Here is a 26,998-nt window from a genome sequence, read left to right as displayed (position 1 = left end):
TGTGAGGAATCTCATGAAAGTAGATAGGCACAAACTGGCTGCCGTAATTTCTCTATCCCGCGCGCAAGACAAGAGAAGTTCACTCCGTGAACACATGCATATCGAATTCGTGTTGACCGCCACGCGGCTTATCGATTACTTTCGACTTTTAAGTCGATACGTCGATATTTTCGACTTTCGAGCCGAGGCATCTCGATATATTCATGAACTGCGGGGAAGGGGTGAGGAGCTCTGTTTATCACTGTACTATATTGCTCAAATTTCCCTAAGTTTTTAACTCGAAGCAGTGTATGAAAATTTTGATATGATTGGGTTGTGGTCTTTGGAATCCGGGTTTAATCACGCCTTTATTTCCACGTATCATTTGCCTCCGAGAGGCACTCAACGTTGTGTTCGTGTTTGTTAGTTCTTTTCTCATCGTGCTGGTAGATGATGTTGTTATTTTTTGACTCATGTACTGGAGGACAGTGTTAGAAATCAAAGTTATTTAGGGGAAGCTTTCGGATTGTAATGAAAAATACCCATGTACCTAATTCCACCCAATGGTGAATTAGTTATGTTGCTGCGTACTACTGCCACCCGGTTAATGCTGGTGTTATTGGGTTTCATAGTGCTAATTTTCGTTTATTTACATTATGAAGCCCGGGTGAATGACTTGGAGAACAATAATAGGAACCTTGGTAAGTAGAAATTCACTCAATATTGTCACGGAAGTGGAAACATTTCCTTTATGGTCAATTTACCTATTAATATTTCTTCTTTACTGACAGAAGATCTTGTCGTGCGCATGCAAGTGCAAGAATTGGAAAGTAGAAGAGTGAGCGAAACCAAGGAGCGAAGGTCTCGCAATGACTTAGTCATTATATATAATAGAGTTCCAAAGACTGCATCCACGAGTTTCATGGGAGTTGCTTATGATCTTTGTAAACAAAATGGATTTCATGTACTTCACATAAACGTCACAGGAAATATGCATGTTTTAACCCTGGCTAACCAGGTAAGTTTTTTTTACCATCCATGCCACATTCTCCGCTTGCTTGTCATAGTCTCTAATCGTTCTACACACATTTTATTTCAATTTAATAAAGTATATTTCCTCATGAATCTCTCAGGCTAAGTTCGTTCAAAATGTAACTCATTGGGATGCAATGAAGCCTGCCCTATACCATGGTCACATGGCCTACGTGGAGTTCAGTAGGTATGTACTTTCGAAGTTCAGTTTCGATATCTGATTACATTTACATTGATAAATAGATGGCCACTTTAGTCCTTAACGGTAACTTGACACAAAAAAATGAGATAGTACTTCGTACCAGTGTCAGCATTAAAATATTCGAGTCTTAGTAACATAGCACCCTGTGAGATAGCTAAACAATCTTGAGTGGGAACTGTTTTCTCAGCTCATAGAAAAGTCCACCATGTTTTATGTGGTGGCTAATCTGTCACTGTAAACAAGTTGTTTTGTTGATTCATTTATCAGTGTGCATTACCATTAAGTGCTCATGGAGAGTGTTACTCATAGACTTTGGTGCAACTATTTTACTGCCACCCAAATTTTTGCTTGTTCAGTCCTGACAATGGGTGAAATTTTGAAATTCAGGGCTCTTTCATGTAATTTATTTTATCACTGATGCTGATGGGGTTTGACTCTGTTTTTTTGTTCATTATAAATTTTGACCAAATGGCTGAATTAGGAAGAACTAGCTAACATTTGCTAACATATTACAATAGTGGGGTAATTCACCGAAAGAATTTGGTGGATGGAAAGGAATAATATCTATATAATAAAAATGAATTGCTGACCGCAGTCTCGCCAAAACTTGAGAGTGACAGGACTGATCTGGCTAGTTTTGGTTTTAAAATATTCATGAAAGTTCAGGGAAGGTTTAATGGTGAGAATATTATTTTGCAGGGCCCATGAAATGAGTCCTGACTCATTTCATAAGAAAAACATGTAAACTTCCTAATTAATGCCTGCAGACCTTTTTTGCTTTTGCACATTGAAATTAGTGATAATGGTCACATATAGTTGAAATAAATACGATTGGAAAGAAAAATAAGTACAAATTCTTATTCTTTCTATCAATTTTCGTTTTCCATGTGATTGATGATGAATTTTGAAAAACCGAGTATAAAAAGTTTTTTGTTTTAGAAAAAAGAACTTTTAGCATTTTCGTCTTTCAGTCCCCTTGACGACCATCAGTATTTTTAACGTAGTTCAAAATCTCATTCCAAGTTTATTCACCAAGTTTGTTAGTTCTTTATTTGCATTCGTTAAAAAGTTCACCTGTCATTATTTATTCGAAAAATTAGTGCACAAAAACTTTCTTCCCTTATTTTAGGTTAATAATGTTTTTAAGCGTTTATTGTTTGCGTTAAGACAGTCATCCTTTATGCAGTTTGATAAAGCAACACTACTTATCGCTAAGTGCCCGAGGGTTCTCTTCTTTTCATTATCTACAATGCCAAGGAGAAGACAACTGTTGATGTTATGTCGTCAAATGTGCGACGAGTTACCTCATACGCTAACCGTACTGATGACCAGCGAGACACATTATAATAATAGTGGTATTGGTATGGCAGAAGTGCGTTCTACAGTGACTGAAAATGAAAGGGATTGGCTTAGAATGCAACTAGTTTGTGAACATCAAACACTACAACAGCAAGCAGGACATAACGAAATTAATCGATTAAAATGCAGTGCTCCTGCGATCCTGGAATGAATAGCATTCAACTTCGATTGGGTTGCAGATTATTGTGCCGATAAGTCAGTAGCAGTTGGGAATGTGAAAATCATTTGTCAATATTGTAAGGTGTAAAGATACAGTGGTGAATCTACTGGATTATGTTATGCTGGTGGAAAAGAAAAATTGCTGCAATTGGTGCCACCACCCGATCCATTACACTCATTAGTTTCTGGAATAGGAAATTATTATAAACCCTTTTTGGATACATTAAAAAATATGACAGTTGTTTTCAAATGACTTTGTCATCTTTGCTTATTTAAACACCGAAAATTGAGAAAATACAGTTTATCAGAAAGCATTAAAATGATGAAGTCTACTGTAACTGTGTTGTATTTAATGTGGATGAAGATAGTATATTCATTTGAAGTGTATGTATGAAGTATGCATATAAGTATGAAGTTTCATTTAATTGTGATAGGGCACAAACGGTACTGACTGAAAAATTTGTAGGTAGTTATTTATTTGTTGACATAATTATCTGTAACACAATGATTAGATAAACATGGTTGAAAGATGGAATGAGCATCAAATGTTTGGACTTCCACAGTTAGTTTATAATTAAAGATTAGTCAAATCAGTTTAGCTGTTTTTGAGTTTTATCGAGACTAAAGAACAGCTATCGATTTATGTATATATAGATAGATAAAAAGGTGGTACGAAGTTTACCGGATCATCTAGTTCTGATTATATTAAACTGCACATAATTTTGAAAGTGTACCCTGTTAAGGCATTTTTATGATTATATTAATATCTGCTTGTTTTCCTTCAGATTTGGCGTGAGTCAAAGGCCAATATACATCAATTTGATTCGAAAACCTCTGGATAGGTTGGTATCCTATTACTACTTCCTTCGATTTGGTGATGATTTCCGCCCTCATCTAGTTCGTCGGAAACATGGTGACACGATGGTAATTTAAAAAAACTATTTTCCTTCTTATTAGGTTGATAAGTTACATTCTAGGTAGTGTTTTGGGTTTATCTTTTGAGGTATCTAGTAATAATGCAATCCATGCAATTAGCTTCAATAAAAGTGGAGGAATGTATCAAATAATACTTATATGTAATCTGGTATAATGAGTTGGTGCCTATTTTTTGTTGTTTCTGTCATAATAAACACCATTTCTCATCATTAAGAAGCTTGATGATACATGGTGGCGCCATTCCTTCACTTGACCAGTAAATTCATGTTCCCCCTAGAGGTCTCTTATTACATATGAATTGCTCCTAATGAGAGATTGCTCCTTATATTACATATCAATCATATGTACCTAATTTGGATGAGGCATTGATAAACATGATGTATATATGTGCATTTAACTCCTATATGGATGCTTAATGTAAATGTTGTCTGCAAAATGAGTTGAGTTTGATGTAATTTTAAAAGTTATACCGTATCAAAGGTGTACTTTTGTCAACTTGACCAATTTTGGAAGGGTTTCGAAGGACATTTAGCCATAGTGGACTTGGATATTGGAAACATATGTTCCAAGTTTGAGTTTTTTATCAACAGTTTGGATGTTAAGTCTTCGTTCCATCTTCAAATGACAATAGTCTGGCAATTGACCTGCTAACAATAAGCAATACTTTTGGGTCTTCAGGAAGTAATGTTCGAATATGTATTTATCAGCCATTTAATCTCATAAACCTTAGGAATTCCAACAATGTTTCCTCTGTGAACATTTAATCGTCATTTATGACACTCTGACTTTTAAAGAGCCTTTTTTATGTTTTCTTCCTACGAAAAAATGCCATTTGAATCTCTTTCATCTTACATTGTTTTCTCTTGCAGTCATTTGATGATTGTGTGCAAATGCATCAACCAGACTGTGATCCTGACAATATGTGGCTTCAGATTCCTTTCTTTTGTGGCCATGCTGCTGGCTGTTGGTGAGTTCAACTTTATCTCAAGGCATCTTTGGAAACCCTCATACCTGTGTCGATTTCTTGATTCTTTGTAGCATTGAAAAAATATACATGGACCAAGTATTGTTGATACTTCATACATTTCATTTGTAAGACTTGATTTTTTAATGAACCTCTAATATTTGACTCACGAGGGGAGACCACAAAACTTGCTCCGCCTTTTTCAATGCCGTATTTTTTACGGCCTTCGCAATGGTGAACACATCACTGAACTAGTAGTGGTTCCGTTGAATGGGCCTTAGTTTGGCTGTAATTAATTAATTTTCATGCGGTACTTTTAACAACCCGCTTATAGTTCCATGATATCGCACCATTCAACTGATGGGTCAGGTGGGGTAGTGGTTGCGTTTAAGACTACCATCCGGGGGACCAGGGTTAGAAGCTTCGTAGTGGCTGTATATTTTGTTGTCTTCATTGTGATCATATGGCATCAACTTTTTCATTAATTTTAATTGCGACAAGCATAGACATGAGACTATTTTTTATCATCATAATGGCGTTTAGGTATTTTAGCAGTGTCATTTCAAACACGGAGATACGACGACTACATTAGCAAGGGTTGGTGTGCGCCAAAATGTTAATTTTTTCATTGCTTATACTGATCCACTTCCACATTAAAAATGAAAACCACTCTTGCGAGAGCACATGCCATTAAAGGCTCGCGGCAATCGACAATATGCGTACAGACATAATTAATAAGAACACAAAACGATTATAAAATGCCATATTTCTCGAACACTTGTAATTCACTTTACTCCAAAGGGAGTTTACTTACACAGTACCTATGTGCTAAAATAACCATTCCGAAATATAATTTCCATTAATTAATAGGATGAAATAAAAGTTGATGACCCTGGACCGGGCGTGCTGGCGTATAAAATACGTCAATCTTCGAAAACCAAGGATTACAACATAGTACGTACATTCTGGGCTAGAATGGTCTCGTGTATTCCTACAATGTACTTTCCCCCGGATGGTAGTCTTAAACGCAACCACTACCCCACCTGACCCATCAGTTGAATGGTGCGATGTCATGGACCTATAAGCGGGTTGTTAAAAGTACCTCATGAAAATTAATTAATTACAGCCAAACTAAGGCCCATTCAACGGAACCACTACTAGTTCAGGGATGTGTTCACCATTGCGAAGGCCATAAAAAATACGCATTGAAAAAGGCAGAGCAAGTTTCGTGGTCTCCCCTTGTCAGTGGTATAACTAGGAATCCCTCTCTCCCAAAAAAAGGGGGCTCCTGGGGTTAGTTAGCAGTCAGTATTCAGTGACTCATCTCACTGCCATGATATTAATAAATGATCTTTAACTTTAAGCAGATGCGGTTATGATATGTAAAAACTAGAAAATAGTTTAATTATTTTCTGAGGCTTTTTGGGGGAGGGCAATCTAACCCCTCATCCCCCTCCATAGTAAAGCCTCTGATTTGACTTTTAGTTTGTTTGACCTATCAGTGAAGACGTAACTGCTAGTGGTTATTATCTGTAATCAAAAGAGTGTAGAAATCAAGGGCAATAAGGAACGATTTAAGGTCTATCATGCCCATTTTCAGGGCACAATTAAGTTATTTAACTTAATAATGGCTTGTGATTGCATGATGTATTGGTTTCATTTTAGCTCATACAATACAGTGGAACCTCAATAAAATAAATTTTAACGGACACTTTAAGTTGTGAATATGCTTTTCTGAAATTTTTTTCTGCAAAGCTAAAAATTGTGTGGAAAATATTCTATGATGTTGCAGCTTGTAAGATTCAGCAAAGCCAAAAGAATACATTGGTGTTGATAGCTCTTTTACATAACTTGTAAATTGTTACTTAAAAAGTGGCAAAAATATTTGTTGTTCATGGTTTACATATTCTTTGGCAAAAAAATTTTCCCCACTGCTGTAATCATTGGAGATGACGTTTGTGCATATTTATTGTGGCAGCAAGCACGCCAGTCTTCACTCAATTAGTCTTGGCATTGCAATTTAGGATATGATGAGTGTAAATTAAACTCTGGAGAACCATTAGTGCAAAAAAATTATTAAATATTCATTTTACTTTCTAATATTGAGTAAATTTTGTGAGTTAAACAATGTGCTGGGTTCCTAGCTTTCGAGGATGTATAGAACCAGGGTGCCACATTGGGAACTAAATTGTCAGACACTTCCCCACGCAGTTGTGTGGCGTATTATTTCTCTGTATCGATGATCAGACACTGATATAGTACATAATTGACTACTCAGTCATTATCTTGGCTATTTTTTTTTCTTTGTATTTTTGGATTCACTTTTTTGTAAACAGCTTTTCATCCTTTTTAGGGAGGTTGGCAACAAATGGGCTTTGGCAGAAGCCAAGAATAACCTGCTTAAGCATTACATGCTTGTTGGAATAACAGAAGAGCTTCCAGATTTTATTTCTCTGTTAGAGAGTACCCTACCTCAATTCTTCCGTGGGGCTTTGGCTCATTATCAAAACAGTTAAGTTTCTATTGATCTCTTTCTACAGTTGTGACTTAAGTATATATTGTTAACGTATTGAACACCTTTTGGAATAGTGGAGCTGTACCTGCATTACACAGCTGTTACATAACCATTCCATAATCAACATATGGTGCCATGTGCCATATTCTTTAAGTATTCATATCTCAGTCATGATACTTATTACATGTGAATTGTTGTAATGGAAATTTTGTTTCCATTTTTGATGTTTTTTTATGCATAGATGTAACATTCAAACGAGGAATCCTGCACTCCGTAAAATTAGCCATTTTTCTCAACGTCGTCTACTTTCAACTCAGACTGCATGTTAAGTCATTTGTTATGCCTAGTGCTTTGGAAAACCTACTTCACAGAATAGCTGAAAATTAGGTTTTTCTTTCCAACTGTGGCTTAACCAGTAAGACCTTCATAATCTGTGCCTCAGTGTGGACTTGACATGTCAACACCTTGTGCGGTAAATGCAGTCTGGAATTTGATTTTGAAAAAGGTGGCTTGGTTTTGTAACTGATAGGTGATAGCATACCTGACCTGCAAACAGAGGATCCAGCTTCAAATCCTGTATAGGCCAGATGATTTTTCACAGCAAATGTCACTCCTGGTTTAACTTTCAATCCTATATAAGGCAGAATTCCAAATCCTTGAGCATTTATATTTTACCAAAATCTGGAAAAAAAAAAGATATAGATAAATATAATTAAATCAGAAAAAGGATTTGTGCGCATACTTTGTCATGTGTAAAAAATGTTAAACATCTAGTGTTGATAATTAATTGAGGTAGATAGTTCCAAGTTTATAGGAAAATGAAACATTTAATTTCCAATTTATCTGTGGTCTTAAAATGCATTATTACTCCTTAGTATAAATTATAAAATAGCATACATAAATATTGAAATGTTGTGTCATCTGGCTTATTGTTAAAAAATGTGGCATTAATATAATTCGGAAGTGATATTATATTTCAATTAATGAAATGAAGGAATAATTTGGAAGGAGTTAATGTGTTTTCCAATAGATTCAATTTTTTTATATCAAGTAAAATGTGAGACTAGATAGGGTTGAAGCATTTTTATGAACTTGTACAAAGTTTGCAACTCATTGTTCTGATTTGATTTTCATTCCTATTTTTATTTTTTTCAGCTTGTAGTAAATTGTAAAATCTCTTTGAAATTTTTATGAAAGTACGCTTTTGAAGTCGAGAAAAATGTAGGTTTCCTGAGTTTGTTTTTCTATTGTTGCATCAGTATTACATATTTAATAAATCCTACGTGTAAATCAGCGCCATTGAAAACCAATCTATTTCCAATTTTGCCATTTGTTTTCAAAGTCAGCAGGTTTGAATATTATGTTGTGTTTTCGCAGGTAATAAGTCCCATCTTCGTAAAACATCGCAAAAAGTGGAACCATCTCCAGAAACCATTGCCATTATTAAAAAGTCAAAAGTGTGGCAGATGGAGAATGAATTTTATGAGTTTGCTGTGGAGCAGTTCCACTTTTCAAAGAGGAGAGCTGGAGTACCTGCTGTGTATGCTGGATCTAATGCTGCCACTAAAGACAAAACTTCAGATAAAGCACAGCAGCTCCCTATTGCTCAACAGCAATTTACGTATGAGAAAATAAGGCCCAAATAATTAAAATGACTGTTGTACTTGATAATGTTGACTTTATGTTTTGAAAGAACGTGGTTACTTGTTGCTGTGAGAGATCATTTTTTGTGTACATGAATTGTGAGTAAGTGATGATTGACAGTGATCAAAAATTATTTTTCATATTTCTTTTTGTCCATGTTTATTTTTGTTAGGACAATGCTAGATTCTACAAATTTTTTAATGAAATGGTGATGATACTGCTGTAGTGTAATGTTAGCCACACAGTTGATCAATCAAGTAAATTCATCAGGATAATGTTTTGAATGAGATTTAATGTGATTCTTTCTTCTCATATGTAGATGAATACTTCCATATAAAAGTAAGGCAGCAGCTTTTTTAAGGCCTTTAATGTGCATATTGCCATTCATCAAAAGAGTATTTTTGCTCTGGAGTTTCTTTTGTAATACACATCATTGATTCATATGATTATATTGGAGTTGAATTTTTTAATATATTTATGACAGAACTATAAATAAACTTCTGTTGATTGCTTTTAGACCTAACGAACTCTTATCAATTTTCCCCAACCCCTTCTTGAATTTGAAGAATGACACTGGAGATCTCAGAACATCCCACGATATCCTGGTAGCAAATCATTGATGACAAGTGTGAGTGAATTCCTTAACACTAGGAAGAAGTTGGAATGGGTAGCAGTGGCCTGGTGGTAACTCCATGGGGCCTGAGCCCCCTCAAAAATTCGTTATGGGTGAGGAAAAATGTGTCAGGCTTGTCGATTTTCGCCTGAGTGTTCAGATATGGAGATTCGAGTTATCATGGTTCTAATGTTGATAATATGACTCTTCTAAAATGCTTAAAAAACTTAAAAATCACTACTTATAAAATTTCCTGGGGCAAGATCTCCGGTTTGAGCCCCCCCCAATATTTTTTATGAGTTGGCATCCCTGATGGGTAGTTTGATGAATTATTCAAAATCAAATTTGACTTGTCAGTTTTATCCTATAAAATTTCTTGCCTTTTAGTATCCTTGCCCATACTCTACAATTATAGAAATAATTGTAAACTCGTTCATGATAATTTAAGAAGAATACTATGCTTATATGGATAGCTAGTGGTCTTTGTGACCCAATACCTCTAACAACATTGAAGCTAGTTCTTTTTCTTGCCCTGGAAAGTTATCTATTCATAGAAATAATGGCACATTTTAATGCATGTAGATCAGCATTTTAACATAACTTCATTTCATCTTAACCATACTTGAAATGGAAGTGCTTCTCCTGAGCAGATAGCCAAAATTTCCAAGGAGATCGGAGAAGAAATCAGCATGCTACTATTCAAAGATGACATCAAAATCATAGCAGTCAACGAAGAACACTAGAGGACTCACTGAACTCAGTAGGGTGGTTTCCTATTTTTTTTAATTGCCTAAAACGAAAGATTACTACTCCTGGAGTACGTATTTCCCTCTTTTAATTTTTAAATCACGATACCTGTGTTTCGCAATTAAATGAAAATTTTCAAGTGAGCGGAAATGCGACAGCTAAGTATGAATGCTGGGAAAAGCCCGTGCAATGTCATTCTGGTTCCGGCTGCCGTCTTATGAGACCACCTTGGTGTGAGGCTATGTGCACCGCTACAATGCAGGCTGCTAGCAGGTGGTGCTTGGCTTAAATAAGGATTATTTACACCCTATCAAATGAAGGAAACTTTCCGACCATAGGCAATTTGAATAGGTGATTATTAAGAATTGTTTCCCTGAGCTCTGTGCCTCATGCATGCATTGGTAACCTCAGACGATGTAAAACTCCTATCTACTCGTGTAGAAACTAGGTCCCTGTGATGCCACGTGGATTGGCATCGCATGGGCGCCAGTCTGGCCTTTTTCAAATGAGGATAAAATTGACCATTGCCATTCATCTGAACTAAGGTTTCTAAAACCAAATAATTTGTATATTATGAATATACTAATGGTGGGTAACGGATTGCAATCAATACCTTTCGTTTTTTTACTGCAGGAAACTATCCTATTTGAAAGTGTTTCAGGACTTCAATATGAAAATGAAGAGGAATAAATCGAGGGCTTGTACGAGGAACAGACAAAACAGTGGACGTTTGTCTCAAAGGTGTGAGATTTGAACTTGGTTGACCTGCCTTTGGTGCACCACTACCCGGGACAGAAGAAGCATGATAGACATCAAGCGTCAAATAGCCCAAGTTGAAGCATCTTTTATAGTCAAAGAGGCTGCTACTGTCGTGTAAAAGCGTGAGACTGGAAATAAGGAAACAGAACATGAAAATATTTTTGTTGGCAGTGACCTATTAATTCAGAAACTGGGACAATTGGAAATAAAGTGGTCAGAAAAGAATAGAGGCATCCCAGACCTGGTGCTGGAAGGGGATGCTAAAGATTAAATGGACTAATAGGGTGAGGAAAGTGGAGGTATATAGGAAAACAAGAGATGTAAGGACACAAGGGATCACTGTATACCTAAGTACAATGCAGCAGGTAGGCCTTGTACTGAGTCACAGAACTGCGTGGGAAACATAAGGGAAGGAAAACTTGATGGTAAACCAAGGGACAGGTACTTAGGAAAGACTAACGATACGAGGATGAACAGACTCCGGGAGGTAAAAGACTGATGTGGGATAATTAGAATAAACCTAAACCAATTCCACAATACAGTAAACCAATCCTACAATGATTGCAATACAATGATGATGATCAGAAATTAACACCTTTACTCGAGACTAATAAACATTTATTTACGAAAATTTTCGAGCACATCCGGATGTAGAAAACTCTATGCATATGATTACTACGCTATGGACAATTTTCAAACGTAAACATGTTAGTCATTGCACAGAATTTCTGCAGGGTAACTATTTCATGGCACACGCTTTCGACGAAAAGTTTCAATTCTCTTGCACATCTTCTTTAGAGTCATCCTCCTTAAAGCCCAATTTCTTCCATTCTTCTGGCGCCATCAAGTTATTTTTCATTCTACAGTCTAAGTAGTCACGGGCTTCAAGCTTGCAGGCGGAATAATCGTTGCCAGCCGATCGTATGCACACCATATATTTCAGCATTTGTATTTTACATATTCCAGCATGATCTAAGGGGAAACTTCCCTTTTCAGGCGGGGTAGCAGTGAACTTTTTCTGGCCAAAAGTCATTGACGACATCTCGGGCGCTTGGAATCAAAACAGTCTTCGCAAGCACGCGCAGATTACAGGCTGGATATTTTCAATGTCATTTAAAAAATACATACATTAACAGGTACGGGAGTGATGAATAAAAATTTTCATCTTTAAGTATCTCACTGTTTGTCTGCACAAATCAAAACAAACGATGAGATGGCCATCTAATGTGGTAAATCTACAACACCACAACACCGGGTGCGTTGCGAATCGCGAAATGCGCATCAGTGCAAGCGTCTTCAAGTTCTGCCGCGCAATACAACTGGTACAACTGTGTGCTGGCTACAAATTCATATTCCATGCTATTAAATAGCACCAATAAGCCTAGAAACTTTCAGAGAGACAAAATTATTATGTACTAGTATATAATTATCATTCATTTTATATTTAATCAAATATATACCAGCATACACTTATTGATATTAAACGGGGGCGGAACCAGGATTTTTTACTGGGGAGGGGGGGGCCAAGGGTCTGACAGGCAAACGATATTCTCGTACTTGAGATTAAAAACATACAACAATTACTGTTGGTAAGAAATATTCTATTTCACATGAAAGTTATTATTATGAAATTAAATGATTGAGGCTTCGTAATACACAAAACAAAATGAACGTAATGATAACAGTATAAAAAATTTTGCTATTTTCCTAAGCGTTTGGGGGGTGGGGCACTTGCCCCCGTGCCACCCCTAAATCCGCCTATGGATATTAATAATACTTGCAGTATTGTAACCACATCAGAGGGGTAACACTTTAGTATTACTATGAAACCATGAAGTCAGAATTTTTTGCCAAAAAACATTGTGTACTTAGAGCCAATCAACTCACACGTAATGGTCTGTAGCTATAGTCTGCAATAATATTGTATTTAGATAATTAATAATAAATATGATCATTAAAAAATCCATAGAAGAGATATTTTCATCATAATTCATTGCTGAATCATAAACAGTAGAATTTTGGGGGATATCAAATGCCAATAAGTTGATATCAATAAGTTAAACAAGAGATGCCCAGGCAGGTAAATCTGATTGGCAGAAGATGGAGCTAGGATAAAATTCATAATGCGAGACAAAACCAATTACTTTTCATGGTCACTGACTACCAAAGCTATACTACATCAAAGGGAATATCGGGAAATCATCTCTCCAGGCTATCTACAAAAAGTCAACTCCAATGACTGCCAAAAGTCATTGACATTGAAAAGTGATTGAAAAATGACTGTACTTACTGCTAGAGGTGAAAAAAAATGATATGGCAGTGTCCCTCGTATTGTTGACTTTCAATTCGAAGACCATAGATTTTGTCAGTGACGTAAATGCCGCTCAATTTATGCGAGGAACAAACTTGAAAAATTGTATCCCAAAACTGAACCTATAAATCAAACATGTTGCTGAAGTAATGATATTATTTACTCCGGGAACTGATTTATGTTAAGAAATAAAGAGGATGAACGCGTGGAAAAATACCTCGCCAAATTTTTAATCTAAACAGGAGATTAGTCATCCACAGCTAATTTCGAAGGTAAGGTAGTAAAAATCAATCAATTTATCATTGATGGTCTCCGAATATAAAATATGATGTACTCATTACCAAAATATATCACCGGGGGAAAAATAGTTTAGGAGGAAGTTATGTCGAGATTAATGGCCAAAGAGGCCAGAAGTAAGAGCAACCAATCTTCACATAAAACTGGCAAGATTCAGTTGATGTCACCACTATAACTTGTCACTTATGGAAGCAGGAGAGGCTGGAGAAGTGACTCCACTGGAGGCCATGAGAAGCTTTCTCAAGTTTAGAGGAATTGTTCAATGAGAGACAGGGATGGGAATGATTCATTGAAGGAGAGGAGGTTCATATGCTTTGCTAGCAAAGGGCTTTTGACATATTGCTCACAAATGCCCATATTTTGAGGAGGAAGGACAGTTGAGGAGAGACTACAGGGAAGGAAAAAAGGCATACCAGAGAAATTGAAGCAAGTACCAATCACCATCGATACATTAAAGAAGAACAGCAAGATCTGCTGAGATTGATACAGACACTAGTTCTATTACTGCAACTGACAGTGAAATTAAAGAGGTATGAGCAAAAAATGAAAGATGCAGCAGAGAAAGCATCAATGAAAACCATTAAGACAAAGACCCTCATGGCAAGTATGAGCATAACAATTAAGATCACTAGGTTCTATTCACTTCTCATCGATGGTATGAGACTTTTCATTCAAGTGAACAACTAATACCCTATGAGGAACTGATTCAAGAACTTAAGAACATAAGTTATAGACGTGAAGTAAAGACAGCCAATGGGAATTATATATGTACAGGTAACAGGAAGAGGGTACAATAGTTTAACTGCAGGGTAAGAAATGAGGAGGTTACCAAATTATTTTGCAGGAAGTGTACCCAGTCCCAGATCTCGACTCCACTTTTATATCAGAAAGACGATTAGAAGAGAGGATTTAAGATAGTAACTGGAAAGGCAGAATATCTATGACACAAAGTTCAAGCATAAATTTTTCGTATCTTCCTGTTGGAGCAAGAATGCTAAAATATATTAACTGAAGTGTGATCACTTCTTGGTAAATGATGAAAAGTAGAAATTTCTCACAGTAATATGTTCCACAGTTGAATTGTGGCATGACAAATTTGGATACATGAATAACTTGCCTGACATTTGTGAGGCAAAGTAGTCCATGTAGTGTGGTTTCCTAGAGGGGGACGTTGGGTGTCTGAGGTGTGCTCTAGACGAGGAGAGCATCCTTCTTAGCATGGACAACTAGTCGATTGAAAAGTGCAAGAGATTGCTATAAAATTTACTTATGCAGTACGAGAGGGACAATTTTAAGATTCTGAAGGAGATTGAGAGGGCAAAGATGAAACTGATGGCAGAAGTTGCTCAGCAGACTGACTCAAAAGACTCATTCTCAGCATTAAAAGTGACAAGCTACTGAGAACCCAGGAACATCTCGACAATTATCATCAAGAAGTAAAGTGAAGATTACTTAAAGGTATGCATATGACCGACCGAGTCAGAGGTGCAACAACCTTCTTACGGATAAATTCCATAGAGCAATTAGTTTACTTGAGGGAATCTCAGTGGATATCGGAGCAGGGGTCCAAAAAGTGCTGTGGAGGAGAGCACAGGATAGCAGAGGTTGGTGGTGGTGCACATAACATTGCAGACCTTCCAGTAAGAGGCACGCAAAAAGTTGGACTTACTTGCCAGCAGGCAATTGTTTACACAAGTTTGGAACTTGAACCCTCTCGAGATGGAGTTTTCATCTTAGCATGACTGCTGTACTGAGCCGCTAAACTCTTCTTTCCCCTGGTACAGAGCATTTTTGCAAGACATTCGTTAAGAAAGGTCTCGCAGATAATCAAAAGGTCTCACCTCGAACCTTTTTTGGCCTCTACCAGCTGGGACTCTGCATTATCTCGGACTCCGAGAGCAGTTGTACCCCTCCTTTCCGGGTTTACGACCCCACCTGCGGCATTGGTTCGCAGTCAACTAATGGATTGCTCATATGTACTTGGCACATGGATAATTGTTGCTTGCACATAAATGGTAGACTTTGAATTGAATTCCTCATTTTTTTTAGAATTATCAAATTTTAAACAAAGTTCTAATACCAATATTAGCACATTTAATGCAGCAACAATTACCATGCTGATGCTTATAGAGAACTCAAGATATAAGCTAATATCTATCGTAGAATTTCGTTAAAAATTGTAAACAATTCTCAAATGACAAAAAATTCAATTCTTAGTTTAAATTTCATGAGAAAAGATGAAATATTTATTTCGAAACCTGACTGGATAAACAATTGTATGACCACGGTCCCTTACCGCTATGAGGGGTTATATAAGAAGAGGGGTCCGGGTACCTGCTCCAAGATTTCAAGGGTAAGGCCTAAAACCCACAGTGTTGGGTCCCGAAAAAAAAAGACTTCTTACACCCCCGACCGTCATAAAAGGGGGAGAGCTGGAAACTTATATATTCGGCATTCGTTCATTTGAGTAAGAAAACCTCCGACGAAAATATGAAACTTTCGTCTCCCGGGTTAAGAAACGTCCATATGTATATTTTCGTCTTTAGTAGGGAAAAGGTTGAATACATCAAATATTGGGCTTTAATCCTAGGGCTTAAGTGAACTGTGACATTACTTATTATAAGGATCTTGTTCCTTTTAGTTCCTTGCAATTGAATTGATTGCTAATTTGGGTTTTTTTGTCTTGTCTAATGTGACACTAAGGCCCCCCATACACGTTCAGTTTGGCCTCCAGGCCTTCGGCTCTGGCCAAACTGCACAGTCCCGGCCTTGAGGCCAGGCCGGAACGTGTATGGCAGGCCTAAAGGTAGGTATTAAATGAATGAGTTCATTCTTGTGTGTTTGTCACCTTAGTGATATTTTGTCCCATCCACGCAAATTGTTTTGTTTTCTCAACTTTTGTCACATGCCCTCCACTACTCTCTTTCTCACACCAACCCTCCTCACTTCACGGATATATTCACTGAGAGTCAGAGAAAACATATTATGTACCATTTTTTTTCTCCTTCACACACACAAAAATGTGCTATTAAATAATCTGAAACATTCTCAAAATGGGCACAATTCCACAACCATATCACTGATCAAAGGCGTAGCCGGAGGCGGGGGGGGGGGGGGGAAAGGGTCCTGACACCTACCTGAATTATAAAAACGCAATTACTTTCCTTCATAAAAGAATACAAAACATTGAAAAATAATGAATTTAAAATATACTTCTTTAACAAATGAAGTTATTTTGATTATGAAAAGTGCTAAAAACTAGTTAAAACCCCTCTACTTAGTACAGTTTCTCAAAACTTTTCACGCCTGGTTTTGGACCCCTCCCCCCAAACAAAATTCCTGCTACGCCTCTCACTGATATTCACCCAAAGCTCTCGTTTAATTAATCTCAAAGATTTTTGGTTTCAGACATTTATAATCACACATTTTCTTCCAACATTTATTATTTGCTATCTTAAAAAATCGTATCTATCAAGTATTGAATAAAATGCCGAAAAGGCTGGATACCCGAGAAAAACCATTTTCATAGTAACTTCAAAGTGCTTCAAAAAATATGTTTGCATTGCCATAGTTACAGAGGAGTTGCAACCCCATACTCATGGGCAAAGAATGCTAAAAAAAAATTTTCTCCTATCATCTCCTGAAGTATTGCAGATTCCACATGAAACAAATTTATTTCAAAGACACGTAAAAACGACAACATATTTAAATCCAGATTACTCGTAGAGTTCGAGTCCAAGGGAATGACTTAATTCTCTTAAAAACTTTCACATCAGCAACCTTTAAGGCGAAACTTTAAAATTATATACAGCACACTCCCAATTATCCGCGTTAATGATGGAGAGAGACGGCACAAATAATAGGAAAACACGGATAACCCTAACTTTCACATAAATGTCTTGTCATATTTATAATTTACGTAAAACAAACAATATATTATTATTTATGCAGTTATTCTGTTATTTTGGGGTGCTTTCCGGACTGATTGAAAGCTTTCTTGGCCAGTGCGCAATCTTTTTAGCAGCGATAAGGTTGTACTCTTATTATTACGGCTCCATGTAAGTATGTACCAGTTTCAAAAGACTTGCATTGTCAGCTACGTGATCATGGATGGAAAAAAGTGGAAAAAAGCTGCAACACCACGGCGCAACGTCAGAAACAACACTTTCAGGCACCATGCCATCACGCCACTTAGTCGCATCTCTCACAAGTTGCAACTGCTTCGGGACACATATTCATGATCACAGAGCACGATCGCGCACTGAGAGGCTTGGAAAACAAGAACATGGAGCTCCCATGAATGCAGCTAGCGCACAATCGCTTCTGTTTAACAAAGGGGAATCTAATGAAAGTAATAAGCCCGGTGTATCATAGCATTCAAATGCAGTAATTTCTGTGATTTAGCGTCCCATTTTATTTTTATAAATAATATTGAGCGAAAGTGAAAATCGTGCACGGATAATCCACAACACTGATATACGGAAGCCGGATAATCAGGAGTCAGCTGTACTAATACATTAATTTATTCTCTCAGATAGAATTTGCAAAATTGGTCAGGTCAAGTTTTGGGGATTGAAATCTCAAACATTTTCAGGGCTGGGAAAGAATTAGAAGGTATTAAAAGATACAAAGTCTTAGGTAAGTATAAAAATCTTTTTTTGAAAATAAAGTTTTCTCCATAAAATAAGTGCATAAATTCAATAAAACATATTTCAACATGCTCAAAACATTGAATTAAAAAAAAATAACTAGACTCAAAAAGGAGTCAAGCGAATACACAAAATTAAAAATTCAGCAATAACATCCCCAGGCTACACTATTGCTTTACCAAGACATCGTAGGCTGGGATGTCTAATTTTTTTAGTTTTGGTGCTCTATGGCTTTTCTCTCCATCCTCATCGCTCTCCGAATTTGAAATATCATTATCAAACAATAAATTCTTTGGTTTTGATTCCTTCGACTTAAGAGCTCTCATGGATGAACGATTAACACCTGGGAAGCAGACATCAGATATATCCTTTTCTTCTTCAGCATCTAAAAATAAAATTACAGCTTGTTAATGCATTACACCTACTCCATCCCTAAGTATTGAAACAAGATCCTCATCATGTGGCCATCACCTCATTTAAAAAATGGACATGAAAATGCAAACTGAGTAGTTACAACCCAAAATTTATCTAAAAGAGTGTCTTCTGGTCCCCATTCTACCACTACATTCAATTGCCCTGAAGTTAAAACTGATCCAAACATGGAGTAGTTAACTATGGTGCTAATAGCACTTTAACCCTTTCACTGCTGTTCAATCTCTGAAAACCTTTTCACATGCGGCGAAAAGGTTAAAATGAGTTTCGTTGGGCCATGGAGCAGTTCCAAGATGGGCATTGTACACCCTCGTAGGGTCGCAAATCTGGGACCCCTTCCTTGACGAGCTTTACCCTCACTGGCCTCTCTCTTGGACCCTTGTAGCCTCCCTCCTGAAAAGTGACCGCTCTGACTGCAATATTTGAAAATCAACCAATCAATGCGATCATAAATAAAATGATCGTTTGCATCGCATTCCTGCCAATCAAGCAATCAAGCCGGCCTCGGCGGCGGTGGGGTCAAAGTCCTCGCATGCCAAAACGTAAGCCGCGGGTTCGAAACCCGCCTGGTTAGGTGGTCCCTATCCAGGGCATGGATGTTTGAGATAGTCTATTGCTAATACCTCCGTTGTAAAGGCCTCTATGTGCTGTTTACGGGGAAGTTGAAAATAAATAAGTGCGTCTTTGAACTGTGTTTCTGCAATGAAAAATAATTTTATTAACTTTGCTAAAAACGTGGCTGTGGACCACCGGAAATGGGACATTTTAGCAAAGTTAACAAAATCGTTATTTCTCATCGCAAAAACACGGTTCAAAGACGTAATTGATTGCCTGATTGGCAGGAGTGCGATGCAAACAATCATTTTTTGATGATCACAATGATTGATGTATTATCAAAATGCAGTCCAGTGCATGGCAAGGAGGAAGAAAAAGTATGTTCACAGCAGCCTGCCATACGAACGTACCTCAGTGAAAGGGTTAATATTCATTTTACTCACTAAGATGGTCTCTTCTGTTCGAGGTAATTGGTTAATAAGTTTCATATGAGAATGCTATTTTCAGGTTTCAAGTGAACCCAAAACCAAGGGACTGAATGTTAGAAACTATTGAAAACAACAGTTTCTATTTCTGAGGAGGAAAACTGAAAAATCATCCAATCTCCAATGTTATTTTATTTTCTTACATCATTTGAGGAAATTAGTTAAGGCATATGTAAAAGCTTTAATTTTACACTAATACAGCAGCCCATACTCGAGACAGAATTACAGTACCAAGTCTGATAACTTAATCAGCCAATCTGTGGAATATACCATGGTACCACGATTGCTTCCTTCCCTTATAGGAACATAATGAATGCATAATTAAATAGAAATTAGTTGCAATACTCAACTATACAAAAATTCCTTTTAAAAAATGACATAAGCATTAGTTGGAAGAGGGATTCTGTATGTCACACTGGGCTTTTTTCTAGCAGGGATTTCTATTAAATCATTAAAAATGGGAATTTGCAATCAGCAGCAGATAATGGCGAACTACAATTATTAATTAACCTCCTACTTTTTTGTCTCTCATATCTTTTTGTACGATCTTCAGACAAAATAAATTATTATTATCATTTGAATATTTGAATGACATCTGTAGAGTCGATACAAATACACCTGCTTCGCAGTTGAGAGGACAATCAATAGTACCAGTAGTTTAACTCACCAGAATCTATAATTTCGTACATTAGCTTATGATCCTTCAAAACAACTGTAATTGTAGGGTATTCAACAATAAACTTATCCCTGAGGTTAGCTTTTACAGATGTTGACAGGTCAAGTTCATAAAACCTGAAAAGAATTGCATGATGAGTAACACATTTACCATTTTCATCACAATTTTTACAGCAACGAATATGTATTTATACATTGTGCAGTAATAATATACAACAATAAATAATGAAACTATTCAATGTCTTTCCCTACCTAGAGTGTGACTTTTTTACACCCTCTGCTTTGAGCAGTAACATGATACCAGTGGATCCAGCAGCCTGATAAAATTGTAAAGCAGGATTGTCCTGTAAGTTGGGATCTAAAAACTGAGACAAGGCTCTTGAGAGTTTTTCAGTCTCTTGTAACCTGTAAGTAAATAAGCATAATTTAACACTAATTCCAACAAACGCTTAATATTATGCACATAAAAGAGAATACAGAGATTGCATATGGTTTCAACACATTGGATGACTTTATCGGTGCACTATTAACTGCTATAACTGGCAATAACTAAGGGTCAATCTCTATAAAGTGCTGTACATAATTATTGCACAAGGTGCAAAATCTGGGATAATTGATAATGGAAGAAGAGTATATAGGTGTCATTAAGAGAAAGATAAGTAAGTGATGAAGGCCATCTGAACATTTTGTGAATCAGCATATCTTTAACCAGATGGGGAAACCCTAATATTGACCCAAAGATATGAGGCTTTTTTCTTTACTAATACATAGTCATCTCGCTGGTGTTGTCTCCAAAGGCTTCAGTGCACACCACACCTTCAATGGCCAAGGTGAACTAGCACTAAACCTTCTCCTTGCCTATGAAGCTTGGAATAGGGAATACCAGGACACCTCAAACAGTATAATTATGCCAATCCTCTCCAGGGTCAAGGGAGATTAAGCCAGTAGACAAGAGAGTGACAGGGTGCTATTGCCAACAACAGTATCCTGGAAATAGTCACCATCCTTGTACAGTTGTGGAAAAAATTAACACAAAGCTCATTGGCATCTGAATGCAGTCAGTTCAGGAACTACGTGAAGATATCCATCTTCCAAAAATTTGCCCTCGTAATGGTCTCATACAACCGAGAACTTGAAGAACTACAGTAAACTCTCGATTATACGAAGCAGGATTTTACGAAGTTTTCGATTATACGAAGTGATAGTGCAGTCCCGGCGAAAAGCCTATGGTAAATACATGGTGCTATTCGATTATACGAAGTTTCGATTATACGAAATGTTTCAAATTTACGAACCTCGGAACAGTCCCCATGAGCGAAAGGCATTCGTTTATACGAACTCTGGCGAAATATTTGTCAACAAAACTAGTTACGCCGACGTAAGTAGCTAAAAAAAATCAGCGCTTCCAACTGTGGTTCATCAAAAGTGTGAAATCGTAAATGATAGTGCAACTTTGGAGAGAAAGGGTTCGCCTAAAACCTCACGGTGGGAATTTAGGGGAAGTAGGAGTTAAGTAAAATATCGCGACTTACATAATGCCCCTATTTACGTGCCTATTCGTAAACATCGCATCGACAATACTTCGTAGTTTAACATGTCAGGAAGGTCGCGCGGGGTATTTCGTGCACTCCTAATTAACCCTTTACTCTGCTGTGAACGTACCTAGTACGTTCGCAAGGCAGGCTGCTGTGAACGTACTTCGAAGACTACTTGACTACTTTTCGCCGAAGTACTTCGAAGGGTCCCCAATCCGGGACCCTTTCCTCGACGAGCTCACCCTCGCTGGCCCCTCTCTCTGACCCTCCGAGCGTGGGGCCTTTCTCCCCAAAAGTGACCGCTCTGACTGCATTTTGAAAATCTATCAATCAATGCCATCATCAAAAATAATTGTTTGCATCGCACTCCTGCCTATCAGGCATTCAAGTACGTTTCTGAACCGTGTTTCTGCGATGAGGAATAACGACTTTGTTAACTTTGCTAAAATGGCCAAGTTAATAAAATTGCCATTTTTCATCGCAGAAACACGGTTCAAAGATGTACTTTATTTCCTCCACTACAATCGCCAATTGCTGGAAATCGGCCGGATTCCCTTTGATAGCGCATCATGAGGATGTTCTCGAGGTTGGTAATTGATACAACTAGCCTACTAGTAATTCTACTGCTATAATATCACGGCTATGGTTGATTCGTTACGTTATACCTTCAGGAAGCTGAAGCGGATAAAATCGCGGAGGAGATTAGAGGCTTAAAAGATGATTTTGAAAAATAGTAATTTCACCAAATAAAAAAGAAGTACCCGCTGCCCTCCAAACATGAAGATATGTTGATCTGGCTAACGAGTTAGGTCCCCAATTTCATTCCCATTTATGCAAGTGAGAAACCATGGTGGAAGCGGCGATGGAGAAGGGCAAAAAGGAAAAAAAATAATTGATATTTTAGTAGTATCTTTTCGTGCATATAATAGCCTTCCTGAATAAACAACTTAAATATCTTAAGTATTGGGCTCTATTAACCACCAACTTATTTTTCAGGCTACTCGTAATGAAGACGCACTTCTAACCGTGATCTTTCTTCTAGCGCGTCTCCCCGTTTTCCCATGCCGAGAGATCTATCTTTCCAAAGTCTTTGTTTACTTCAGAGGGTAACAATGTTATGGAATAATGCTTAGTGAACAATTACAAAATTAACATTTCCAAAGTAATGTGAGTAAAAGTGAAAATTCTGTATTTTCCACTATTTGCATTTTCCCGCAATTTACACTTTTTTTCTTGGGTCCCTAGAAAAGTGTAAATAAGGGGTTTTACTGTAATTAAATAATCCCGTATCTGCTCTAATGCACACCCTAAATAAATTACCACCAGCTGCCACAGGGCAGGACCAACATTTTTGTATAAAACCAATAATTAGGAGTGGCTTCAATGAAAGAATTCATTTCAGTGCCCAAACCAAAAATGGTTCCTGAAGGGTACATGCATCATACAACAATGATTGACTTGAGGTCTGAACTTCATCTCACCAGCTGCATTAGATACGCATACCTTAATAATAAATGAATGAACAATAAACATACAAGTCCAGCATAGATTATTACAAAAATAAACACCTTAAAAATTAATTAAAAAATTAATCAAATGAAATCAATTGAAATGATGTGAAAAAATTGTCTTATAAAACAAAAAAGAATGTCGGCATCACTGTAAAGACTATAAAATTAGAAATCAACCTAAACAAATTTAACTCAATAGAGACTAGAAGATAAGCAAAATCAATATTTAAATGCTAACTACATATAAAACACAAACTACTAGCAAATTTATGAGAGTTAAAAAAATAATTAGTAATAACCTTTCAGAATGCATAATGAGGTTGTTGGCCTGAGGGAAAATCCAGTCTATTTTCCAAAATATAATATTCTTCTTCCAGTCAAAGAATGTAGTGTTCTCCATATGCCTTTCAAAATTTTGGGGAAGGAAATATAGCTGGCAACCCCTCTTAGCGGCAGCTATCCTCAGCCGATTCAAATGCTGAAAATCATGAGTGTCACCACAAAATTAGAATATGAAAATATATGTACCTGAAGAATGTATCATTCCTAATTATAAAAAAGTGCCCTAATCCATAGGTAACTTTTAAAGATATTTCACTGTTCATCAATAACAGACTGAATTACCATATTGTAATTTCCAAAGTTCAACAAATGACAACAGCAAATAAACACCACTACCTAAAATAAAACTTTTGGCAAGGAACATTTTTGTAATGAGGCCCTTCATCAAAGGTTATTGTATTCACACCATCTTGAACCTCGACAATAGCAGCCCATTTACAAACAATGATACGTTAATAATGCTTTCAATGCGTAAGAATGTATGTAGCTGAAAACAATGAACAATTTCTTTTTGTTTAATTTTCGAGTTTGATAATGACTGGTGTCCTAACTCTCATTACTAAACTCCTATTAGGGCAGCTTGCAGGATACTATGCTGATGTAGATGAAGGGAGAAGTGGAGAATGGCTTCAAGCCAATCTCTGGTTTGATGACTTAGGATGATGTTAGGCAGTTGTAATGCTGATTTAAATAGCATTGTAGTTCTGTAGTCGATGATACTATCAATACGTACATAGAGTCGGGAAAGGACAGGTGGTTTCAGCAGTTTCAGCCAAAAAGTTAGCACTAACCCTTCTTACGTCCCAAAGGTGTCAAAAATAAATTGAGAGAGATGAAGTTATCTCATCTGAATCTAAGACAGAGTCATGCCATTGCCACCAAAATTTTAAAATAATCAAAGGATCGACTAGAAGATAGGGATTATCATTAAAACCTCATTTTGTTCCCAAAGCAGAAAAGCCGGCTAAAGCACAATTCCTAACACACATTGATAGGCCGGATACTAATACAACAAAATAACGAGGGTTGCAGAATTCCCCACAAAAAAATCAATAAGTAAGTTTCATAATGGAATTGATCATGTTGATTCATAATACATATTAAAATCAAAAATTATGAACGGAATATCATCATATTCATACACACTCCCCGCAAACTTTACAATATACAGCTAGTTTTACTTACGAATGGCAACTCTCGCTTAGTCCTTGTAAACCTCTTCGATGGATCTCTTAGGTAAGCATCCACTGATCGCGTGACTTCTTCCATTAACCTGTAATCTGCAGAAATAGAAGTGACACGATTAAAACATTTTCGTTCCACAATGAATGTACGCTGATTAACAGAATGTGATTAATAACTTACCACTTAGCAAATCAATGTTAGTAAATTTTGATAAGGGTTTATACGCAACTTTGTCCCTCTCTCCGTTGCACTCCAACACAGATTTGTGAATTTTAACACATTTAAGACTGCACGTCCTCACTTCACATCTTGGGCACGTGTACCTAGCATTACTATTTTGGCAGACTTCACATTTTGAAAGCCTAAGAAGTAAGATCAATACAATCATTTTCTTCTAAATCATTCCGAAAGTAACAAATACTGAAACTATGAAAGAATACTCACCTAGAATCAATTCCAGAACCTTCTCCACTAACTTCAGCCATTGTATTTGATTCAGGATAATTGGGATATATCTAACGTATCCAACCTTACGGGATTTAGACGATTCGAAAGATGGAAGAGTACAATTAGAAAGAACAATGCAAATAATCACTGCCGTCAGAAATAAGGAAATTGCATGGCTGACGAACGCTCCTGTTCATATGATCGCTACCACACCATGATACTCCTCTGCCTGTTCTGCTTCGATCAATCCGATTCCTCCGGCAGCAGGAACTTAATGCAAAACTTCAGAAGCACGAACCACGAGGTACACTCAAATCCAAAATTTGACAGGCCAACAGAGGCCTTGCCGCAGAAACAATCAACATAACAAAAGACATTCAGACAGCGGAAAAACCGGAAAACGGAGGGAAGAATGAACTTATTGTTAGCCATAGAGTAATTAAAGGACTATATACTCTAAGAACTTAGCCATCGTCCTTATATGCATATAGACCTAAATTCATGGTACTTATATGTATTTATATGTAAGGACCATGAACTTAGCATAGAGCTAGAACCCTAAAGATTTTATATATTTGTAAGGTTCTCGGCATAAAGCTTACTTAGCTTCATTCTCGTGACCATATTGATACAAACACAGATCGTGATCGAGTGTAATAAATCGAGGTAATAATACGCAAAAATGTCCAGCAGTGACAGAAGTAATCAATTTATCATCTTAGTATTGGAGTACCTATCATAACAGACACAATTCATATGCCATTGTGTTATAGTAGTCAAAAATTTAGTTTGCAGAAAATCAGGTAACCACACGCAAATGATATTTCGTAGGAACTTTCTGAAAACGAGACTGATCAATCATGACGGAAAATCATTGAAAATTTCATGTATTTCTCTTGTACAAAGTCCAACACTATATAGATTCATGAAGACACATGTCACATTGAGAGTAATTCGTGAAGAAGAAAGAAAATCATAATCAAGGAAATGAAAATTTTAACATTGCCTTCATCATATAATTACGAAAATATGAAGTACGTTCTTGAACATCAAGATCCATTCATCACAAATAAAATCGAGCATTAGCAATTTTAATGGAAACTTAATGTGATGGTTGATTTTATGCAATGATACATTTATAATTCATTATTTTTTAAGAAACATTATTTATTTTTAGTATTTAATGCATGTATTTTGTCCTGAGGGGACACCAATTTCAAACATTTTAAGATAACGCTGTGAATTGTAAATGTTTTGAGTAAATTAATTATTATTTATAAATACAGTCAAATTAATATATTGCTTAGTTGAAAATGAATTTCTTTTAATTGCGTTCAAATATTTGATACAATAATTTATACTAATGACATGATAACTTGAACAACAAAATTTCCAGCCAATCCAGTGCAAATTATGTAAAAGTTCCTCAAGGCCAAAGAGCCAAAGATTCATGGTTGAATGCAAGGTTGAATGTTTATATGAAAATGTAAACACGCAGTGCGCATACACTTATCGTAAATTTTATGCCCTGTATGATGTACCAAAATTGGAATAAAAAACATGAATTTATATTCCTTACCTTCTCGTGTATGTATTCCAGAGCCTCTTTCTCCTTGAATTGCTGTCTTAGGCGAAGTTCATCATTTACTTATTTTCGTGTTTCAG

The 26,998-nt window shown here is 36.7% G+C and overlaps 3 protein-coding genes and 1 long non-coding RNA gene across 4 annotated transcripts; 1 reads left to right on the top strand and 3 right to left on the bottom strand.

Annotated features, from left to right (window-relative positions):
- The first annotated feature begins 191 nt into the window (after positions 1-191).
- On the top strand, positions 192-9,313 carry LOC124168802 (heparan sulfate 2-O-sulfotransferase 1). Its single transcript, XM_046547115.1, has 7 exons — positions 192-680; positions 771-997; positions 1,113-1,198; positions 3,517-3,655; positions 4,537-4,634; positions 6,985-7,142; positions 8,524-9,313. The coding sequence occupies exons 1-7, from the start codon at positions 524-526 to the stop codon at positions 8,790-8,792; spliced, it is 1,134 nt and encodes a 377-aa protein (XP_046403071.1). The 5' UTR covers positions 192-523; the 3' UTR covers positions 8,793-9,313.
- Positions 7,448-26,998, bottom strand: LOC124168805. The gene is made up of 2 exons (XR_006866987.1): positions 26,913-26,998; positions 7,448-7,827 (listed from the first exon to the last, which is right to left on the bottom strand). It is a non-coding gene; the product is annotated as an uncharacterized LOC124168805 (long non-coding RNA).
- LOC124168804 (cytochrome c oxidase assembly protein COX19) lies at positions 11,511-12,127 on the bottom strand. The gene has a single exon (XM_046547117.1). It carries the CDS (start codon positions 11,949-11,951, stop codon positions 11,682-11,684), a length of 270 nt encoding a protein of 89 aa, XP_046403073.1. The 5' UTR covers positions 11,952-12,127; the 3' UTR covers positions 11,511-11,681.
- Positions 18,078-25,688, bottom strand: LOC124168803 (box C/D snoRNA protein 1). Its single transcript, XM_046547116.1, has 7 exons — positions 25,331-25,688; positions 25,067-25,248; positions 24,887-24,981; positions 23,659-23,837; positions 20,566-20,718; positions 20,306-20,430; positions 18,078-18,551 (listed from the first exon to the last, which is right to left on the bottom strand). The coding sequence occupies exons 1-7, from the start codon at positions 25,369-25,371 to the stop codon at positions 18,334-18,336; spliced, it is 993 nt and encodes a 330-aa protein (XP_046403072.1). The 5' UTR covers positions 25,372-25,688; the 3' UTR covers positions 18,078-18,333.

Source organism: Ischnura elegans, chromosome 12 (genome assembly GCF_921293095.1).
Source record: "Ischnura elegans chromosome 12, ioIscEleg1.1, whole genome shotgun sequence".
NCBI lineage: Eukaryota > Metazoa > Arthropoda > Insecta > Odonata > Coenagrionidae > Ischnura > Ischnura elegans.
Note: the sequence above shows the minus strand (reverse complement) of the source record. Positions and strands in the feature narration are given on the sequence as shown.